We start from the raw sequence: 22,228 nt of genomic DNA, 5'->3' as shown, positions 1-22,228 counted from the left end.
TTCAGAGAAAATTGGTGCTCTTGAAGCTGCAGCTTCAAATCTGAATTCCGTGAATGCTATTTTGATTCAAGAGCATGGGGTCTTATCCCACAGAATGGAACTGTGTGAAGATTGTTTGTGATCTCATAACCTGCGACTCATCAATTTCCCTAGATTAATGGATGAATTACCCCAAATGTTTCTTAAATTCTTTGCATTTTCTGGCTGAGTCGATACCTGCTGTTAATAGAATTTATTTTCTTGCATTAAAAAAAAATTCTAATTGCAACTAATGGATTGAATTATTGGATATGAAATATTTGTTTTGCATAGTTACTTTGTTCCATGGATCTGAAAGTGAAAAGCCATGGCTGGGTTGGCATAACCAGAACAAGTTCTATGATTTCATCTGCTTTGCAGAGATGTTAAGATTCTGGCAAATTGGCAGATCTGGATTTAATTATATTCATCTAAGTAATTAATATATGGCTGCTTTGTAGTATAGCAGTCTTCAAAAGAAAAGGCAGTCAAAGCAGTGGCATTGTCTTAATCATTTCAAACACTAGTCATATAATCAGAGGAAAGGGAGGAGAAACTAACAATCAAATCCCACAAAGTGTCCAGGGTAACAACGGCTGGTTTAGGAGGTAAGAAACTTCTTACCCCTAGCTGACTCACTGAAAACCTTTAAACCTCAAGAAACCAGCTCAACACTGAACCTTTCCATCCCTAGAGAGGATCCAAGACTGGAGAGTACCTGCTCCACTAAACCGGTAACCATAGCGTCTTCCTTGCGGCTCTCTCCATTCGAGTCAAGATTTCTCTTACTGGCAACTTCCTCCATCGACGTACTCCCAACACAAACATCAGCTGGAGCCTTGAAGGTGTCGGTGAAACTGCAAACTCGCCCACTGGGGGGCAGGCGACAATCCAAAAGACTGAGATGCATCTTCCCCGACTGATGAAGGATCTCCTGCTCCTCCCATGGCAATGGGGGTACTAACCCATGAGGCTTCTGGGTTAGGAAAGGTACACTCTAAAACAGTCATTTGCCTCAAGGGGAGGCTAGAGTACAGAGTAAAGACCCAGATTCGACCCTATTTAGAAGGAATGAAATCCAATAAATTGAGGAAACAGCAGTAGAAAAATTGGTGGAGGCAAACTGGAGAGTTAACGCTCAGGCAGTCATCTTAATTCCTCCCATTCTGCTTGTTCCCGCTTCTGCTTTTTAATGCAACTGCAGCATTGTATTCTATTTCAACAGCAGGAAGGAAAAGAGGAATTGGATTCAGACAACATCCAACGAGGGCCCTGACTTTCATGGTCTGGGGAACTGATAATCATGTGGGTAACCTGCATGGAGCAGCAATTACTACTCTTAACAGAAGGCATGGGGAATACTACCCTTAACCAATAAGCCTTGATGATTTGACACAATTGCAACATTGCTCTCCGCTTCAACGGCAGGGGGGGCTGGGGGATTGGATTCAGACAACAACCAACTCTGGCCTTGATTTTTACGCAGACATAAGGGAAAAAGCAGAGGACTACTTCTACAGCCAAGTCCATAAACAAAGCTGGTCAAGGAGCACTGTCTGAATTTTCAAGAAGGCTCATCACTCAGTAAAATTGTTGCTAGCAGTAATTTTTTATGGGTTATCATAAGGCTTGGGATAAGTGCATGGAGCGGCAGTTACTACCCTTAACAGTAACATGGGGGCAATCTGCATGGAGCGGTCATTACTACCATAAGAATCTTCCTGAGCAGACTGAATGGACCATTTGGTTGTCATCTGCTGTCACTATATTACTCAACCACAAGCCTCAGTTTGTTTCTGCTGTAGAGAATGGGGCCATTTTGTCAGAGGCTGTCCCCAAAGTGAAGACAAACCCATGGATGTTAATATCATGGTCCCACACTTTTCTAATTTCGTGGATACCCCCAACCAAGGAGTCTTGACTTTTGTGATTGTGGTTGAGCTAGATGGCCTTCTAATCCAAGTACTGGTGGAATCTCAGTGTGAAAATACTGGTTCGAAGAAAATTACTAAAGCAAGTCCAGATTTATTACGTCAGAGTAGTGACTATAGCATGTATCCATGGGGGCCAATGACAGTATCCAGCAAGCCAGACACAAATAAGACCCTAGTTGGCCAAGACCAAATTGAAGTAGGAGTTGTTCCTTGGCTACTCTACCCTGTGATGATTGGGTGGGACTGTTTAAACTTCATGAGCCACTGAAACCAGGTCACAATGGGCATGTCCAATCACAATGAAGAATTTGATTTTCCGAAACTCTTTCCTTTGGAGGATCCTGATCTGTATCATAAAGACTCTAAGACTCCTAAGTCCTAGAGACAACACTGACAGAATAAATAGAGCTATGCTGCTAATTTAGACAGCCATAGAGACAAGGTCGGAGTCAAAGGAAGAACAGTGGCCCACCCAGAATGTCTAACCTGGGCCGTTTGAGTGGGAAAAGGGGGATGACCTGGAGAGCTTCAGGTGGGCCCAGAGGGAGGATGAGTCTTTTAAGTGGGCCCAGGATGAAATACAGAGGTGGACAGAAAGCTAGTCCCTGGAGCACAGGTTACAGACCTTATCCCTCCTTATTTTATAATGAAAGGAGATTGACTTTACCGAGTCTCTAAGGTAAGTGTGGCGAGGAAATTGATAGAACTCCTCCTAGTTCACAGACGGTATTGTCAGAAGGTTGTGTACTAGCCCATAGCTTCCTTTTAGGGGGTCACTTGGAAGAGGAAAAGACCCAAGAGAAAATAATGGCACAATTTGATTGGCCAGGCCTACATAAACAGGTCCAGCTGCATTGCTGGTCCTGTCCTACATGCCAACTCACAAAGTCTGCCAGTTTACAGGTGGCGCCTGTCATACTCTTGCATATAATCAAGACCCTTTTTGAAAGGGTGGGCATGGACCTCGTGGAGCCACTCTGGAGATCTACCTGAGGAAATAAGTATATTCTCATTATCCTGGAGTATGCCATAAGATATCCTGAGGCTGAACCACTATGTAATATGAAGACCCCGACGGTGGCAACCACCCTAGTGGTGGTTTTTTCATGATTTGGGTTTCCCAAGGAGATCCTGATGGTTCAGGGAACCCCGTTCTTCACCAAGGTAAAGAAAGAACTCTGCACCTTGCATAAAGTAAAAACTGAGCACCTCGGTATATCACCTACAGACCATAAGAACATGCCATACTGGGTCAGACCAAGGGTCCAACAAGCCCAGCATCCTGTTTCCAACAATGGCCATCCAGGCCATAAGAACCTGGCAAATACACAAAAACTAAGTCTATTTCATGTTACCGTTGCTAGTAATAGCAGTGGCTATTTTCCAAGTCAACTTAATTAATAGCAGGTAATGGACTTCTCCTCCAAGAACTTATCCAATCCCTTTTTAAACACAGCTATACTAACTGAACTAACCATGTCCTCTGGCAACAAATTCCAGAGTTTAATTGTGCGTTGAGTGAAGAAAAGCTTTCTCCGATTACTTTTAAATGTGCCACATGCTAACTTCATGGAGAGCCCCCTAGTCTTTCTATTATCTGAAAGACTAAATAACCGATTCACATCTACCTGTTCTAGACCTCTCATTATTTTAAACACCTCTATCATATCCCCCCCTCAGTCGTCTCTTCTCCAAGCTGAAAAGTCCTAACCTCTTTAGTCTTTCCTCATAGGGGAGCTGTTCCATTCCCCTTATCATTTTGGTCACCCTTCTCTGTACCTTCGCCATACAATTATATCTTTTTTTGAGATGCGGCGACCAGAATTGTACACAGTATTCAAGGTGGGGTCTCACCATGGAGCGATACAGAGGCATTATGACATTTTCCATTTTATTCACCATTCCCTTCCTAATAATTCCCAACATTCTGTTTGCTTTTTTGACTGCCGCAGCACACTGAACCGACGATTTCAATGTCTTATCCACCTTGACGCCTAGATTTCTTTCTTGGGTGGTAGCACCTAATATGGAATGTAACATTGTGTAACTATAGCATTTTTCCCTATATGCATCACCTTGCACTTATCCACATTAAATTTCATCTGCCATTTCGATGTCCAATTTGCCAGTCTCACAAGGTCTTCTTGCAATTTATCACAATCTGCTTGTGATTTAACTACTCTGAATAGTTTTGTATCATCTGCAAATTTGATTACCTCACTCGTATTTCTTTCCAGATCATTTATAAATATATTGAAAAGTAAGGGTCCCAATATAGATCTCTGAGGCACTTCACTGCCCTTCCACTAAGAAAATTGTCCATTTAATCCTACTCTCTGTTTCCTGTTTTTTAGCCAGTTTGTAATCTATGAAAGGACATCGCCACCTATACCATGACTTTTTACTTTTCCTAGAAGCCTCTCATGAGGAACTTTATCAAACGCCTTCTGAAAATCCAAGTACACTACATCTACCGGTTCACCTTTATCCACATGTTTATTAATTCCTTCAAAAATGTGAAGCAGATTTGTGAAGAAACACGTGCCTTGGGTAAAGCCATGCTGGACTTTGTTCCATTAGACCAGGGGTTGGGAACCTATGGCTCGCGAGCCAGCTGTGGCTCTTTTGATGGCTGCATCTGGCTCGCAGACAAATCTTTAATAAAAAAGTAAAAATCTAACAAAACCCCCCCACCCTCCTGACGCCCCCCATGACCTCCAAAATTAATTTACTACAACCCCCCACCCTCCCGACCCCCCCAAGACCTGCCAAAAGTCCCTGTTGGTCCAGCGGGGGTCTAGGAGCGGTCCGGGAGCGATCTCCTGGACTTGGGCTGTCGGCTGCCAGTAGTCAAAATGGCGCCAATGGCCCTTTGCCCTCACTATGTCACTGGGGTCAACCAATGGCGGTGGTAGCCCCTGTGACATAGTAAGGGCAAAGGGCCGTCAGCTGCCAGTAATCAAAATGGCGTCGACGGCCCTTTGCCCTTACTATGTCACAAGGGCTACCGCTGCCATTGGTTGACCCCAGTAACATAGTGAAGGCAAAGGGCCGTCGGGCCCATTTTGACTACTGGCAGCCGACAGCCCAAGTCCCGGACCGCTCCTAGACCCCCGCTGGACCAACAGGGACTTTTGGCAGGTCTTGGGGGGGTCGGGAGGGTGGGGGGTTGTAGTAAATTAATTTTGGAGGTCTTGGGGGGTGTCAGGAGGGTGGGGGGTTTTGTTAGATTTTTACTTTTTTTTATTAAAGATTTGTCTGCGAGCTCTGGACCCCCGCTGGACCACCAGGGACTTTTGGCAGGTCTTGGGGTGGTCAGGAGAGTGGGGGGTTGAGGTAATTAATTTGGCAGGTCTTGGGGGGCGTCAGGAGAGTAGGGGGTTGTAGTAAATTAATTTGGTAGGTCTTGGGGGGTCAGGAGGGTGGGGGGGTTGTAGTTAGTATGGCTCTCACGGAATTACATTTTAAAATATGTGGCATTCATGGCTCTCTCAGCCAAAAAGGTTCCCGACCCCTGCATTAGACCATGTCTTTCTATATGTTCTGTGACCAATGGCCTCATTAAGTGCTTCAACCAGACACTCAAGCAAGTGTTGAGGAACTTTGTGGATGAAGATGGCAACAACTGGGTCTCCTTGCTGCCCTACTTGCTGTTTGCATTCTGTGAGTGCCCCAGACCTTGATAGGGTTTCCCCAACTGAACTACTGTATGGGGGCTGGGAGGCCAAAAGGAAGTTTGGACATAGCTTGGAAAACTTGTGAAGATGAAGAAAAATCCTGGGCAGAACCTCATGGACTATGTTCTCTGAGTAAAGGATCACCTAAAAAAAGCTGGAGAGGGGCCCACCAGTGCCTAGAGAAGGCTCAAGCTATCCAAATCTGAGCTTATAATCACCCTATTAGGGATGTGAATCGTTTTTTAACGATTAAAATTATCGTCCGATAATTTTAATATCGTCTTAAATCGTTATAGAACACGATACAATAGAAATTCTAACGATTTATCGTTAAAAATCGTTAAATCGTGTTAGTGCGCACTAACGGGAGTTAGTGCGCACTAACTCGAGTTAGTGCGCACTAACTGAAAATGATACAAATTGACACTTTCCAGGTCAGTAAAGGTCAGTTAGGAATGAATATGTGTTCCTATTGGCTGGCTGCCCTCTTATCTATTGATGTTAACCAGGTTCCCGCTGAGGTGATGGTTGGGGGGATGGGAAATGGAAATGGAAACTCAGGAACACTAACAGAAAATGATACAAATTATTGACACTATCCAGGTCAGTAAAGGTCAGTTAGGAATGAATATGTATTCCTATTGGCTGGCTGCCCTCTTATCTATTGATGTTACCAAGGTTCCAACTGAGGTGATGGTTGGGGGGATGGGAAATGAAAACTGTTGGTAGTTGACAAAAAAAGTAATGTGATCAGTCAATATGACTAGAACCTGTGCCCTATTCCTGATACCAGGGGTGTTGTGATCTTCCTGCACTCAGTGCCCTATCCCTGATACCAGTCTGAGACAGCTCCCTCCCTGCATTACTAGTGAGAGGCTGGCTTCACAGACAGGGGGGAGCTGCCTGACCCTCACTCCTGACTTCCCCCATGTCCCAGCTAGTGAATGGTGTGTGGGTGAGGGGGGGGGAGGATGGTGAAGTCTGAGACAGCTCCCTCCCTGCATTACTAGTGAGAGGCTGGCTTCACAGACAGGGGGGAGCTGCCTGACCCTCACTCCTGACTTCCCCCATGTCCCAGCTAGTGAATGGTGTGTGGGTGAGGGGGGAGAGAGGATGGTGAAGTCTGAGACAGCTCCCTCCCTGCATTACTAGTGAGAGGCTGGCTTCACAGACAGGGGGGAGCTGCCTGACCCTCACTCCTGACTTCCCCCATGTCCCAGCTAGTGAATGGTGTGTGGGTGAGGGGGGGGGGAGGATGGTGAAGTCTGAGACAGCTCCCTCCCTGCATTACTAGTGAGAGGCTGGCTTCACAGACAGGGGGGAGCTGCCTGACCCTCACTCCTGACTGCCCCCATGTCCCAGCTAGTGAATGGTGTGTGGGTGAGGGGGGGAGGATGGTGAAGTCTGAGACAGCTCCCTCCCTGCATTACTAGTGAGAGGCTGGCTTCACAGACAGGGGGGAGCTGCCTGACCCTCACTCCTGACTTCCCCCATGTCCCAGCTAGTGAATGGTGTGTGGGTGAGGGGGGGGGGAGGATGGTGAAGTCTGAGACAGCTCCCTCCCTGCATTACTAGTGAGAGGCTGGCTTCACAGACAGGGGGGAGCTGCCTGACCCTCACTCCTGACTTCCCCCATGTCCCAGCTAGTGAATGGTATGTGGGTGAGGGGGGGGGGAGGATGGTGAAGTCTGAGACAGCTCCCTCCCTGCATTACTAGTGAGAGGCTGGCTTCACAGACAGGGGGGAGCTGCCTGACCCTCACTCCTCCGGGGTATTGTGATCTTCCTGCACACAGTGCCCTATCCCTGATACCAGGGGTGTTGTGATCTTCCTGCATGCAGTGCCCTATCCCTATTAATACCAGGAGTGTTGTGATCTTCCTGCACGCATTGCCCTATCCCTAATACCAGGGGTGTTGTGATCTTCCTGCACACAGTGCCCTATTCCTGATACCAGGAGTGTTGTGATCTTCCTGCATGCAGTGCCCTATCCCTGATACCGGGATGTGTGCAAGAAGATCCCAACACCCCTGGTATTAGGGATAGGGCACTGTGTGCAGGAAGATCACAACACTCCTGGTATTAATAGGGATAGGGCACTGTGTACATGAAGATCACAACACCCCTGGTGCCAGGGATAGGGCACTGTGTGCAGGAAGATCACAACACCCCTGGTGTCAGGGTTAGGGCACTGTGTGCAGGAAGATCACAACACTCCTGGTATTAATAGGGATAGGGCACTGTGTGCAGGAAGATCACAACACCCCTGGTGCCAGGGTTAGGGCACTGTGTGCAGGAAGATCACAACACTCCTGGTATTAATAGGGATAGGGCACTGTGTGCAGGAAGATCACAACACCCCTGGTGCCAGGGTTAGGGCACTGTGTGCAGGAAGATCTCAACACTCCTGGTATTAGTAGGGATAGGGCACTGTGTGCAGGAAGATCACAACACTCCTGGTATTAATAGGGATAGGGCACTGTGTGCAGGAAGATCACAACACCCCTGGTGCCAGGGTTAGGGGCACTGTGTGCAGGAAGATCACAACACTCCTGGTATTAATAGGGATAGGGCACTGTGTGCAGGAAGATCACAATACCCCTGGTATCAGGGTTAGGGCACAAGTTCTAGTCACATTGACTGATCACATTACTTGTTTTGTCAAGCTACCAACTGTTTCCATTTTCCATCCCCCATATACTGTCAGTGGGAAGCTTGGTAACATGAATAAATAAGAGGGCAGCCAATAGGAATACATATTCATTCCTAAACTGACCTTAACTGACCTGAAAAGTGTCAAATTGTATCATTTTCAGTTAGTGCGCACTAACTCCCAGTTAGTGCGCACTAATCGGAAAAAACTATTTTTAACGATTTTTTAACTAAAAAATCGTGCCTAACACGATTTTCTTGCCCTGCCACACGATTTCTATCGTTAAGACGATATGGAAAACGATTCACATCTCTACACCCTATGGTCCAAAGAGTATTTCAGATAGGGGCCTATGTACTTGTCCCCCTCCCATCTTTGGGAAGCAAGCTCTGGATCATATGATGTTTTGGAGAAAACAGGGCCCTGCGCATTACAAAATAGCCCAGTCAGATAAACAAAAGAAAACTCAAATCTACTACATCAACCTCCTGAAGAAGTGGGTTGTACAGAAGTGCAGAGTGGGACAAGAAGGAGAGTTTAGTTCAGAGGTTGGACCTGAAGTAGACCAAGCCCAAGTTCCTTTCAAATAGCAGCAGTCCACTGCACAGACGGCTGACTTAAGGCAGCTGGTAGAGCAAAACAAAGAGATTTTCTTGAATCTGCCCAGTCGTTCCTACTTGGTACAGTACAACATCATTAAGCCTCCTGGAGTTGTCGTATGGCAACAAACTTGTTGGATTCCTGAGGCCAGATGCCATGTCAATGTGACTGAAATAAAGGACTTGGCTCCATCTTGGGGTTATAGAGAAGTCTAACAGTGATTGGTCCTCACCCATAGTGTTGGTGCTAAATGGGAGCATAAGGTTCTGCATTGACTTTAAAAAGGTTAACAAAGTCCCAAAACTCAACACATACCAGATGCCATGAGTGGATGAACTGACTGAGAGTCTGGGATCAGCCCAGGTCATCTCTACCTTATACCTTACAAAAGGCTATTGGTAGGTACCTTTAACCAGTGAAGGAGAAGATTGTGTTCTCGACACCAGGAGGACTGTTCCAGTTTACCTTCCTCTCATTTGCACTCCATGGTGTTCTGGCAACATTTCAACACTTGGTTGACTACCTGCTCTGCTCACATCAAGGCTATGCAGCCACCTACTTGGATGACAACATGGTGTACAGCCCAGATTAAACGACACATCTAACCCAAGTGCAGGCTGTGCTAGCCAGTCTGAGGAAAGCAGGATTAAGAAGTGCTTGCTGGTAGGGCAAGAAGTCCAGTATTTTGGCTATATCCTGGGGAAGGGCAAGGTCCATCCACAGACCCAGAAGATTGAGGTGATCATGTGTGCCAAACCTGCAAACAAATGCGGAAATGACAACATTTTCTAGGCCTTACAGGGAATTACAGAAGGTTTATTCCTAATTACTCGGAGAAGGCAGAGCCTCTCATAAGGCTGTTATTGAAGAAAGCACCAGAGAAGGTCCAGTGATTGGAGGAAGCAGAGAAGGCCTTCTGGGCTTTGAAAGAGGTGATATGCTCTGATAAGCCTGGATTTCACCGAACCCTTCACGATGCACACCGATGCCTCAGAAGTAGGTTTGGGAGCCATCCTAGTCCATAAGAAGGATAGTCAAGATCATCCTGTGGCATACATTAGCCGGAGAGAAAGATGTTACTCAACAGTTGAGACAGAAGCCTTAGCAATCAAGTGGGACTGCTGGGATGGTAGTTCATGCTCATTACGGGATCATTGACCTCTTCTATGGCTAAACAGAAATAACAAGTCCAATGCGAGGGTGATGAGGTGCTTCCTGGCCCTGGAGCCCTTCAACTATCAAATATGACACAGGACAGGAAAAGAAACTGCCAATGTGGATTTCTTGTGCAGAGATGTGTCCCTTGTACAGGTTCTCACTCATCTCAACAAGGCTGAGCTGAGGGGAAGGATAAGTGAGGGGACTATATAGAAAACTCCCTCAGACTAACTTAAAGGACCGGGCACATATGTCTCTCCCAGTCCTCCTTAAAATCCAAACCTACGAGGAGCCCCTCACCAGAGTTTAAGAAGGCAGGGCCTGGAAGGTTTAGAAAGGCCTCGGAGAGAGGCAGAGACCCACCCTATGCTAAGACCTGTTATGTTTAAGGACTGTGTATTACCTGAAGCCCAGGTGAGGTGCATTGTTTGAGTTTACTTTTTCACTGTAAATAAAGTGTACCCAATAAACAGTCAAAATCTGCCTCCTTATTCCTCTGCTGTTCCCGAGCCGCTATCACTAAAGTTACCACAAGCAGTTTGTGGGTGGTTTGGACCCCTCTATGCGACAGTGGGTAGGCTAGTACTCAGATTACCACAGAAGTAGCCTTAGAAGCAGCTGACACTTTCCTTCAGGCACACTTGGTGCCAGAGTGCCCCAAGCTGCCTAAGAGACTGCCACCAGAGGGACCAGGATGCTGTAGTCCGAAAGCAAGAAACCGATCATGGGATCCAGGTCTGCCACTCAGCTTCAGTTGTGTAGAGAGAGAGAGAGCATGTCACCCATGACTGTCCTTGAACAAGCAGTGACTCTATAGAAATCAATGGAAGGGCTCCACATGTTTAAAAAAGTTTATGAACAGTCCCCAGTCAGGGTTCTTTACCTTTGCGATTCCAGTAGACCTGGACAGCTTTTCCATGCAAGCGCTGGTGGACTCTGAAAATGTAAACTCTCATCCGGAGGGAGCTAGTAAAGACTACAGATCAACCATGAGCAGGGCACGCCCTTGCCTGTATACATGGTGACCAGCAATGTCTGACCAGCCAAACCCTACTGACAACCCTGACTGAACAGGCTAGCATAGACGTGGGAGTAATTCCCAGGCTCCATACCTGTTGTTCTGGGATGTGATTATCCAGAGTTTGAGATTCTCTGGGCCCAGCTTATGGCTAGCATGACCAGTTCAGACTATAGTGAAGCATCTCTCTCGGAGACTTTCCCGTTAGAACAGCCAAACTTATATGTCAGGGAACTTAAGATGTTCAGACCATGCCGGAGGAGAAAACTTATTCAGTTCTAGTATTTAGAGACTGCTATGGTTAGAATTCCACCTGGGGTAAAGGAGGTTCCCCAAAACTCCATAATCCCACAGTTCTGCCAAAATGGGACAGGGAGAGTAGCCTGGATAGATTTAGGAGCACCCAAAGGGAAGATGAACCATCTAAGTCTGCCCGGGAACAAAGGATAGACAGGAAATCTATCCCAGGGCCTAAGAGCCATAATCCAACTCCCACCTTATTCATAATGAAGATATAGATACAGCATCAAGCAGCTATGGAAAATCCAGAAGATGATTCCCATTTCAGGGAGGTAACCCTAGAAGAAGCAGGTACTCAACCTGGGAAGGACAAGCTGAGGGGGAGGCTTTGTAAGGAGTGTATATCAAGACTCCTTTAACAGACCAGGACTAGACATTTAGCCTGGTCCACCTTAAGGCATAGCCAAAAAGGGAATCCTGGTCCCAGGGTGTTTCCCTGGTCATGGAATTAAAAGAGCAGGTCCAGGAGGGAATAGCGAGACCCTGGGGTGGAAGAAAATGTGACTGATGGAAGTCTTGATTTATGTTGCTGAGGTAAACAGGCTGTTTTTGTTAATTGTTTTACTTCACTGTGAATAAAGTATTTTCTATGGAGAAAGACTGGCTTCCAGACTGTTCTATCTTCCAGCCTCCTTCTAAAGCCTAAAACCACTCACACAGTATCACAGAAGTACATAGGATTTGCCATACCGAGTCAGAGAAAAAGTCTATTAAGCCCAGTATCCTGTTTCCAACAATGGCCAATGCAGGTCACAAGTACCTGGCAGGATCCCAAGGGGTAGACAGATTCCATACTGCTTATCCCTGGAATAAGAAGTGGATTTCTGCAAATTCACCTTAATAATGGTTTATGGAATTTTCCTCCAGGAACCTGTCCAACTTTTTCTAAATGCAGCTACACTAATAGCTTTCACCACATCCTCTGGCAATGAATTCCAGAGCTTAATTATGTATTGAGTAAAAAAATATTTTCTCTTATTATTTTTAAATGTATCACCTAGTATTTTAATTGTGTGTCCCCAGTCTTTGAGCTATCTGAAAGAGTAAACAACAGATTTGCATTTACCATTTCCACTCCACTCATTATTTATAGACCTCTATCATATCTCCCCTCATCTGTGTCTTTTCCAGGTTGAAAAGTCTAATCTCTTTTAGCCTTTCCTCATAGAGGAATTGTTCCATCCCCTGTATCATTTTGGTTGCCCTGCTCTCTATTTTTTTTAATTTTGCTATATCTTTTTTGATATGTTGTGACCAGAATTGCACACAATACTCAAGATGAGATTGTACCATGGAGCGATACAGAGGCACTATGATATTCTCTGTTTTATTCTCCATTCATTTCCTCATAATTCCTAGCATTCTATTTGTTTTCTTGACTGCTGCTTCACACTGAGCAGAAGATTCCAAAGTATTATCAACGATGCCTAGATCTTTTTCCTGAATGGTGAATCCTGATGTGGAACCTTGCATTATGTAGCTATAATTTGGGTTACTCTTCTCTAAAGCCCAGATTTTAAAAGGACTATGCGCGTAAATTTTGGGGTTTACGCGCGTGGCTGGGCCTTGCGTGCGCTGCTCGCAGTTTACAACAGGCCCAGCCACGTGCGTAAACTCTGGAATGCACAGAAGTGCCAGCTAAGAGAAAAGGAGCAGCCCAAGAGGATTTGGTCTGGGCGGGAGCACGGGCCAGGACAGCACCATTAGCTGCTGTCACGGGGAATACTTCTGCTCCAGAGGAGCAGTAAGTATTAAAATAAAAAAATTAGGGATAGCTAGTTTAGGTTTAGGGGGAAGGATAGAGTTAGGTGTAGGAAAGTTCCCTCCCAGTCCGTTCCTTAATTGGAGCAGACTAGGAAGGAGCTGTGGGAGGCCCAATTGCGTCAATACGCGTTGCTCTGTAAACCCCCCCCCCCCTGCACGCGTGGCTACTGAATTTTATAGCGGGCGCGTGCATGTTATAAAATCAGTGTGTCCATGTGCATGTGCCGGGAACCACACGCACATGGACGTGCGCACGCTCCTTTTAAAATCGACCCCTAAGTGTATCGATTAAATTGAATTTGCTATTTGCCTGCTCAGTCTCCCAGTTTTGCAAGGTCTTCCTGAAATTTCTCACAATCCTCTTGTGATGTATAAATTTTGAATAATTTTATGTCACTGGCAAATTTGTTCCCATTTCCAGGTTGTCTATAAATATATGATAAAAGCAGTGGTCCCAGAACAGATTCCTGGGGCACTCCACTATTTACATTTCTCAACTGGGAAAATTTACCATTTAGCCTTACTCTCTCTCTATTTTCTGCCTTTTAACCATGTGGAAATCCACAATCCAGGTGATTTGCCTCACTTTCGTTTTCCACTTTGCCCTATTACATCTTCCAGGCACACAGATTTGTTTCAGTGAAGACCAAAGTGAAGACCAAAGCGAATAACTCATTTAGTCTCTCTGCTATGGCTTTGTCATCCCCTTTTACCTCTTGATCATCTAATGGCCCAACTGACTCCCTTGCAGACTTTTTACTTTGAATGTAGTGGAAAAGTTTTCATTATGAGCTTTTGCTTCTTTTCAAATTCTCTCTTGGCCGTCACTATCAATGGTTTGCATCTGATCTGCCAGTGCTTATGCTGTTTCCTGTTTTCTTCATTCTGGTCCCTTTAGCATTTCTTGAAAGACATTCTTTTAGCTATTATCACCTCTCTCATCTAATCTTTTAACCATGCCAGTAATCATTTAGCCTTCCTTCCACCTTTTCTAATGCATGGACTACATCTGGTCTGGGCTTAGAAGACGGTATTTTTAAACAATACTATACAAACTCCACTGTGTATTGTTTATATTATTCTATGGTTGGACTACACCTCATACATGTCTACATAGAAAACACAGACTAAAATTTAAGGACCATCATGGCTCTTTACATTGCTACTGCTCATGCAGTAATTTTTAGTTGCAATGCCCTTATGTATATAATCATTGCTCCTACAAGATATTCTTTTTCTGGATCTTTTTTAATTTTTCTACTTGCAATTAAAAATATCAGTCTCTCAATATGGGGTACATTTTAAAAAACAGCACGCGCGCGTACTTTGGTTCGCGCACCAGGGTAGTCGGCGCGCACAAGGGGGTGCACTTGTGCAACTTGTGCGCGCCGAGCCCTGCGCGCGCTGCCCGTTCCCTCCGAGGCCGCTCTGAAATCGAAGTGGCCTCGGAGGGAACTTTCCTTCCGCCTCCCCCCACCTTCTCCTCCCTTCCCCTATCTAACCCACCCCCCAGCCCTACCTAAATCCCCCTACTAACCTTTATCCACGGTTACGCCTGCCTCCGGGCAGTCGTAACTTACGCGCGCCGGCTGTCTGCTGCCGCGGCAGGCCCTGACATAGGCCGCTATGTCGGGGCACTCGGCCATGCCCCGGACCGCCCCCATGCCCCCCAAACACGCCCCCTGGCCTCACCCCTGACCGCCCCTTTTTGCAAGCCCCGGGACTTACGCGCGTCCCGGGGCTTGCATGCGCCACCGAGCCTATGCAAAATAGGCTTGGCACGCACAGGGTTTTGTTTTTTTTTTTTAAGTGTTATGCACATAACTTATGCGTGTAACCCTTTTAAAATCCAGCCCTATATATATATATATATATATGAACAAAATGTACTTATTTCAATGTCTGTAATACTCATATCAAAAGGAGTTAGCTGCGCTGGTGGCTGTTATCTAAACGGAAAACCGAATACCGGATTCCCAGACACACCGACTGCGATTCGGAAGCCAACGCTTCCTGCTTCAGGAGAACAAATAACCACTTGTTGTCTTTCTCTCTCAGATACCAGTCATTTTTTATTATTCCATGAAAGTTCACTTGAGAGGATGTACCCTGTGTCTGTCAAGCAGGCTGGTGTAATACTTGTAGGGTTGTCTTTTCTCAGGTAGGGTTTTAATGGCAGTTTTGGGGAGCTTTACCATATTATAACTGTAATTCAGTTTACTCATGGCTTTCTGATGGCCAAGCCCATACCCAACACATGTTACAATAGGCTTAATATCATATGGGTTCCAAGTGTCCTTTTACAGGGTTTTTTGCTCAGCACCACAGCAGTACATGTAAATATAATATACATATTGCAAGTCATATTTTTACCTCAGATATCTGTACTTTGAATGTCCTTTTCCATGTAAAATCTGTTATAACTGCATAATTTTTAACTGTGTGTGAAGGGGGGGGGGGGGGGAGTAGTCGCACAAGACAGTAAGTTTTGCCTAGGGCACCTAATTCCCTTACACCGGCCCTGTGATGGCAGTGGTGGGTAAAGGGGAGCGATAGCTAAGAAAGACAAGATAGTGGGGGGAAGTTGGTGCTAGGAATGCATGTGGGAATTTGAATGCTCATCCACCCAGAGCAGAGGAATCTCGTGGGCAAACTGAATGGACCAGTTTGGGCTTTATCTGCCATCATCTGTATCTTACAATGAGATTGCATAAGCAAACTCATAGAAAGATACAGCAACAGTAATGGGGGAAGAATTAGAAAGTTTGTGTGACCTAATAAATGTCAAGTATTTATGAGTCTTCAAATCAAATGCACTGCTTTCCTAATGGTGGGAGGGGCAGTTATTAAGTAATTGTACTTTTCCTGACTGCTCTAATGGAACGTTATTGGTATTTTTATATTTGGAATTATTTGGTTTTATGTTACTTTGTGCATATTTTTCTAGTAATTAGGCAAGTGTAAAAGGTGTTTTTTAAAAAAATAAATACTCGTGTGGAAGGACATAGGAAAAATTTTCACAGTTGAAAGTTGGCAATGCTACTAGTTTCCTGTTTCTTTCACCTTGCTTTGCTGCTGATACTTAGCTGCGGAAAAGACACATTAGTGCCTGGATGGTAATTTGTGGCACTAATAATTCAATCAGGAAATGCTGATTGAATTTGAACTTCCATCCTGTCACCCTATCATCATCTATGTCGCTCCTCTCCCCCCACCAGCAAACCTCCTTTGCTAATCTCAGGGTAAGTAAGTCTGGACAAGCTTCATTTTTGTTTTTTGTTAGTGCACGTGGATCTGAAATTTTATGGCCTGGCACAGACTTTAATAGTTACAGAAGAAATCATTTTCTAATTATACACATTTCTTGCGCCTTTTAACCTTTATTCTGAAAGCATAAACTTTTACGTACTTCAAAGAACTACTTTCATCCTTATTTACCACTGTTTCTGCAAGCTGCATGTGGACAAACACATCCCCAATTACAAATACAGTACCTGAGTATAATCTGCTTTGAAGTAGCTGAAAAGCAGAATATAAATAAAATAAATAAATCATTTTATATTTTAAGGAATTAGATATTCCCACACATTTTGGATGGTTATCCCAGCTTTATTTATTGAAGCCCTTATTGTAGTGATTGGTCACCTCACTGGTTGATTAGCATATTATTGGCTGTTACATGAGTGGATGATTTATCTATGTTTTTTTTTTCTATATATGCAGGTTCTGACTACAATTGTTAATTCATGATTCTACTTTTGGTAAATGCATATTTTGACTTCATAATTTTTATGAATATTTGCTATAGCATGCTTTGAGCAACTAATATTGTTAAGGCATGCAAGATAAATTATTCTTACTATTATAATTATACAAACTTCCAGTATAAAGTGGGATATAAAATTAGCAGAAGCTATAGCCCATCTCTAGCAGTAGATGTCACTATCTCATTATCTGATTCATAACAGACATGTGAAGACAATGAACATACAAGAAATTTTGTTTGAAACATCATTTCATATGGTACCTTAGCAATCAGGATATGCTTACCTGAGCAAATGGTGTCACAATCAAGTCATCCCCATGGCTGCAAAATAAGCAAAACAAAGTATTACAAAATGCAGTCATTTACTTTATCTTAATTTATATTAGGCGCAACATCTTAATTTTTTAAGTGACTTACCCCTAGATTCATCAAAATGCGTTAGTAAGCGCATTGATAATGCCCGCAAAAAGAAAAAGGGGTGTCTTTAGGGAAATTTTAGAAGTATCGCATGGTGCAGTAATCTTGTGTTGAGAGGGAGAGAGAGAGAGAGCCTATGTGCAAGGCCCTCATAGTAGTCAAGTATTTATATTATAGGAGGGCCATCTAATAGGTCGAGGTAAGGAGTTGGTGGTGGTTTGTGGTTTAGGGGTCAGTTTCTCATGTAGAGTGAGACGTACACCTTGGTGAAAATTTGACATAATTTGGAGTGAGGGAAGTCTCACAAAGATGAAATTTTGTACTACGTTATCTTGCCCTAGCTTGATGGTACCCTGTTATAGAGTCCATAGTTGCACACTGTGAGGGCCTCCCCAGAGGTTCTCACTCTCTCCACTCCACTCCCCCCTCTCTCAAGCCCAGAAATGGCCAAAATGCAATTCTAAAAATTTATGGCGAATTGCGTTATGGCCATTTCGAGCATATTGCACAGCCTAACGCCTGGAAAAAAATGGTGTTGTTATTTCCAGCATTATGCTATTGCCCAGTGCGATATTGCCCTTCATTTTACTAATTCCTGCCCAAACTCCTCCCTGTGTTAATGCCATAATGCATTTTGATGAATGTCCCGGTTAGATATGTAAACTTGCATTCATCTGCCCCTTCGGTGATCTGCCCTAATAGATGTGTACAAAGTAGATTTAAAAAAACAAGCAACATTATTAATAGAATGGGAAAAAACCTTAGTAAATCAGCTTCCAAATTTCATTTCCAGAGGAAAAAGAGTATTTCCAAGGGTGTGCTCAATACTGGATGATGTGGGAGCTGGATGTCAGTTTTTCATGTCTTAAATGGCAGTATGAACCCAGTACTAATTTAAAAAAAAAGGGCTATCGTCTGAAAAATCTCTGAATCTCTGGAACATGGTACAGCCTAGCGTAAGGACAGCCACAAATATTAAATAAAGAGAGCTGATTAGAATATTTTGTACATGATTATATGCAGCAGCGGTCTGATGCTGAAAGGGGCCCAAATACAAAAGATTCTGATCCTCTCACAGTTCTTTAGAATATGGCTTTCCTGGCCCATGGACAGGGGGCATACTAATAAATTCATACTAGATACATACTAGATGAACATGCACAGCACCAAGATCTGTTCACAGAGACAATAAGAAAACTCCCTCAGGCCTTTCCATTTTGTAAGACTTAATTATGAACCAACAATTTCATATAAAGAAGTTATTAAAAAATAAAATCAGACTGTAATGCTTTATGCACTGGTTTTCATGCCCTAATTAAGAGGATGGTGTATTTTTGACCACAAGACATAATAAAAAAAAATGTAAATGAGACAAAAAAAGACCGATCTAGACAGCACAGATGAATCTACTCTGGTGGCAGAATACTTCAGACTTGTTTGTTTGCTACTACAGGGGTAAGTTGTATCATTCTTGCCAATCAAGACCCGATGCACATAACCATTATTATTTCCAGCAAAAGTGCATACTGAGTTCTGTTGACTGGTTAGATTTTGGCTCATCCGTTCCACTGGGAAAGACAAACCGCTGCAGTATTGGAAAATCCTTTTGTAACCTCCCCCTCCCCCCACTATGGTGCAATCTGTTACCACATAAATAACTGATTTATCCTTCTCAAACCATGAGTGACTGTACTTTCCATTTTTTTTATGAGGGCAATTTTGAAAGGGACTTTTGCAGATGAAAAGTATTCTACTGGTGTAAGTCGACTCTGAAAATGGCCAACCCCTCACCCCATAAAGCAGGTGAAAGTTCACACGGAGCTCCACAACCTGCATACTTTTACCTGCATTGCAGCAGAGGCATTCTTGGGGCACCAGTTAGGTCCAGGGAGAAAACTACACATACAACTCTGATTGGAAAAAGTATCTGCAGTAAAAGGCGGTACAAATCTCTGTGGGAACCTTTCCCTGAGGCAATTTTCAAAGAAAAAGCACATGTGGGCTTTTCCTTTAAAACTGATGCAATGCACTGGTAAAAAGGTGCCCATAGTCTTTACAGCAATACAGGAAGTTTGATAATTGCCCTCTGTGGGGCTAATTTTGAAAGGGAGCTCTGCAGCTACGATGGCAATTAGGGGTCAAGAAAAGAAACTGTAGGGAGGATGACGCAGAACTAACATTGGAAAATGTTTCTTCATGGAGAGGGTGATGGATGCCTGGAATGCCCTTCTGGAAGAGGTAGTGAAGATGAAAACAGTAAACAAATTAAAAAAGGCATGGGATAAGCACTGTGGATCCCTAAAGGCTAGAGGTGGAAATGAAGAAAAGGGTACATGGGTGTAGCCTGCTTGGAGCGGCAGCTACTAATCCTAACGGAGGGCATGGTGATTACTACCCTTAACCAATTAGTTTTCATAATTTTGGTGCAACTGCAACATCACTCTCTACTTCAACGGGGGGGGGGGGGGGGGCGAAGTCAGGGCCCCGACTTTTACGGTCTGGGGTACTGATATGCAGATATTGGTAAATAAGTGAAGGACTGTTTCTATGACCAAGTCCAAAAGCATAGCACATTCAAGCAGCATTGCCTGAATTATCAAAAAGGCTGCTTATCCTGTAAAAATTTTGATAGCAGTAATTTCAATATGGGTTTGACAGGTCTTGGTTTTGATTGTTAGTATTATTACCCTTAACATAAGGCTTGGGGCTAACCTGTATGGAGTGGCAGTTACTACCCTTAACAAAAACATGATGGTAACCTGCACAGAGCAGCAGCTACTTCCATATGAAACTTGTTTAGGGCAGACTGGATGGATCATTTGGTCTTTTCTGTCGTCAATACTATGCTACTATGATACCAGGAGCCCTCTGTACATTTAGTGATCAGCCTGTGGCTCCACTGTCGCTGTCCCTTACCACATCCAGTTCATCGGGGACAAGCAGTAAGAAGAGTCACCATGAGTCTGAACCTACCAAGCCAAGAGAGTCAGAAGTTCCCGTTAATTTACAACCATTTCCCAGTTTTTCTGGAACACAGTTTGATGTTCCAGGCATTTCACTTGTTGCCTCAGCCAAGGAACAAAAACATCATCCTCCATTACCAACTATATATACTGTATCTGATAAAACAGAAACTGCTTCTGAGACTGTCCATCCTAAGTCTGGGATGGAAGGGTATCAGCATAAGGTCAGCAACTTCTGAGGTATCTTCAATCCCAATAGGAGTTTAAAGAGATTCCGTTTTTGCATCTCCTCCAATGTATTCCCTGGCTTGAGGGGCCACAGTTACATCAAGATTTATGAGGATGACTATTGACTTCCTTTGCTATTACCACCATTTTGCCTGGTGCCCCACAGCAATGGGCAAAGGCCTTGAAAAATTGGGACCCTGTCACTGCTACCTTACTGTCTCCTGAGGAAGATGCATCAGTCAACATGGATTTACCCAAGGGAAGTCTTGCCTAAAAATTCTACTTTTTTTTTTTTTTTAAGTGGTTAATAAACATGTGGATAAAGGTAAACCGGTAAGTCCCTCATGAGAGGCTTCTAAGAAAATTAAAAAGTCATGGGATAGGAGTCGACATCCTTTCGTGGATTACAAACTGGTTAAAAGACAGGAAACAGAGAGTAGGATTAAATGGCCAATTTTCTCAGTGGAAAAGGGTAAACAGTGGAGTGCCTCAGGGATCTGTACTTGGACCGGGGCTTTTCAATTTATTTATAAATGACCTAGAAAGGAATACGACAAGTGAGGTTATCAAATTTTCAGATGATACAAAATTATTCAGAGTAGTTAAATCACAAGCGGAATGTGATACATTGCAGGAGGATCTTGTGAAGCTGGAAGTTTTGGCATCCAAATGGCAGATAAAATGTAATGTGGACAAGTTCAAGGTGTTGCATATAGGGAAAAATAACCCTTGCTGTAGTTACACGATGTTAGGTTCCATATTAGGAACTACCACCCAGGAAAAAGATCTAGGCATCATATTTATTTATTTTTCACTTTTATATACCGATCTTCTTGCATTGGATACAAATCAAACCGGTTTATAGTGAAACAACAAACTTGCCTGTTTATTATCCATAGTGGATAATACTTTGAATTCGTCGGCTCAGTGTGCTGCAGCAGTCAAAAAAGCAAACAAAATGTTAGGAATTATTAAGAAGGGAATGGTTAATAAAATAGAAAATGTCATAATGCCTCTGTATCGCTCCATGGTGAGACCGCACCTTGAATACTGTGTACAATTCTGGTCGCCGCATCTCAAAAAAGGTATAGTTGAGAAGGAGAAGGTACAGAAAAGGGTAACCAAAATGATAAAGGGATGGAACAGTTCCCCTATGAGGAAAGGCTGAAGAGGTTAGGGCTGCTCAGCTTGGAGAAGAGATGGCTGAGGGGGGATATGATAAAGGTTTTTAAAATCATGAGAGGTCTTGAACGAGTATATGTTAATCGGTTATTTACACTTTTGGATAATAGAAGGACTAGGGGGCACTCCATGAAGTTAGCAAGTAGCACATTTAAGATTAATTGTAGAAAATGTTTTTTCACTCAATGGACAATTAAGCTTTGGAATTTGTTGGCAGAGGATGTGGTTAGTGCAGTTAGGGTAGCTGGGTTTAAAAAAGGTTTGGATAAGTTCTTGGAAGAGAAGTCCATTAACTGCTATTAATCAAGTTGACTTAGGGAATGGCCTCTGCTATTACTAGCATCAGTAGCATGGGATCTTCTTGGTGATTGGGTACTTGCCAGGTTCTTGTGGCCTGGTTTGGCCTCTGTTGGAAACAGGATGCTGGGCTAGATGGACCCTTGGTCTGACCCAGCATGGCAATTTCTTATGTTCTTATCACCATCTCATAAGGACACACCATTACTGGCTCCTCCACCAAAAACATTCCAGGAATACCTTGATATGGCTAA

The 22,228-nt window shown here is 43.9% G+C and overlaps 1 protein-coding gene and 1 pseudogene across 6 annotated transcripts in view; one reads left to right on the top strand and one right to left on the bottom strand.

Annotated features, from left to right (window-relative positions):
• PDE4D (phosphodiesterase 4D) overlaps positions 1-22,228 on the bottom strand; it is a 1,438,018-nt gene that overhangs the window by 360,585 nt on the left and 1,055,205 nt on the right. For 5 of the 6 annotated variants that reach the window (XM_029576715.1, XM_029576676.1, XM_029576694.1 and 2 more), the window contains exon 3: positions 17,172-17,208. In XM_029576715.1, the coding sequence (XP_029432575.1) occupies positions 17,172-17,208 (37 nt within the window). Of the gene's footprint in view, positions 1-16,615; positions 16,635-17,171; positions 17,209-22,228 lie in introns of those variants that run through there. The other variant, XM_029576707.1, reaches the window with a different exon arrangement.
• LOC115081051 overlaps positions 20,156-22,228 on the top strand; it is a 50,200-nt pseudogene continuing 48,127 nt past the window's right edge.

The sequence above is a fragment of the Rhinatrema bivittatum genome, chromosome 1 (assembly GCF_901001135.1).
Source record: "Rhinatrema bivittatum chromosome 1, aRhiBiv1.1, whole genome shotgun sequence".
Lineage (NCBI taxonomy): Eukaryota > Metazoa > Chordata > Amphibia > Gymnophiona > Rhinatrematidae > Rhinatrema > Rhinatrema bivittatum.
The sequence above is the reverse complement of the archived record's forward strand: the minus strand, read 5'-3'. Positions and strand labels throughout refer to the sequence as shown.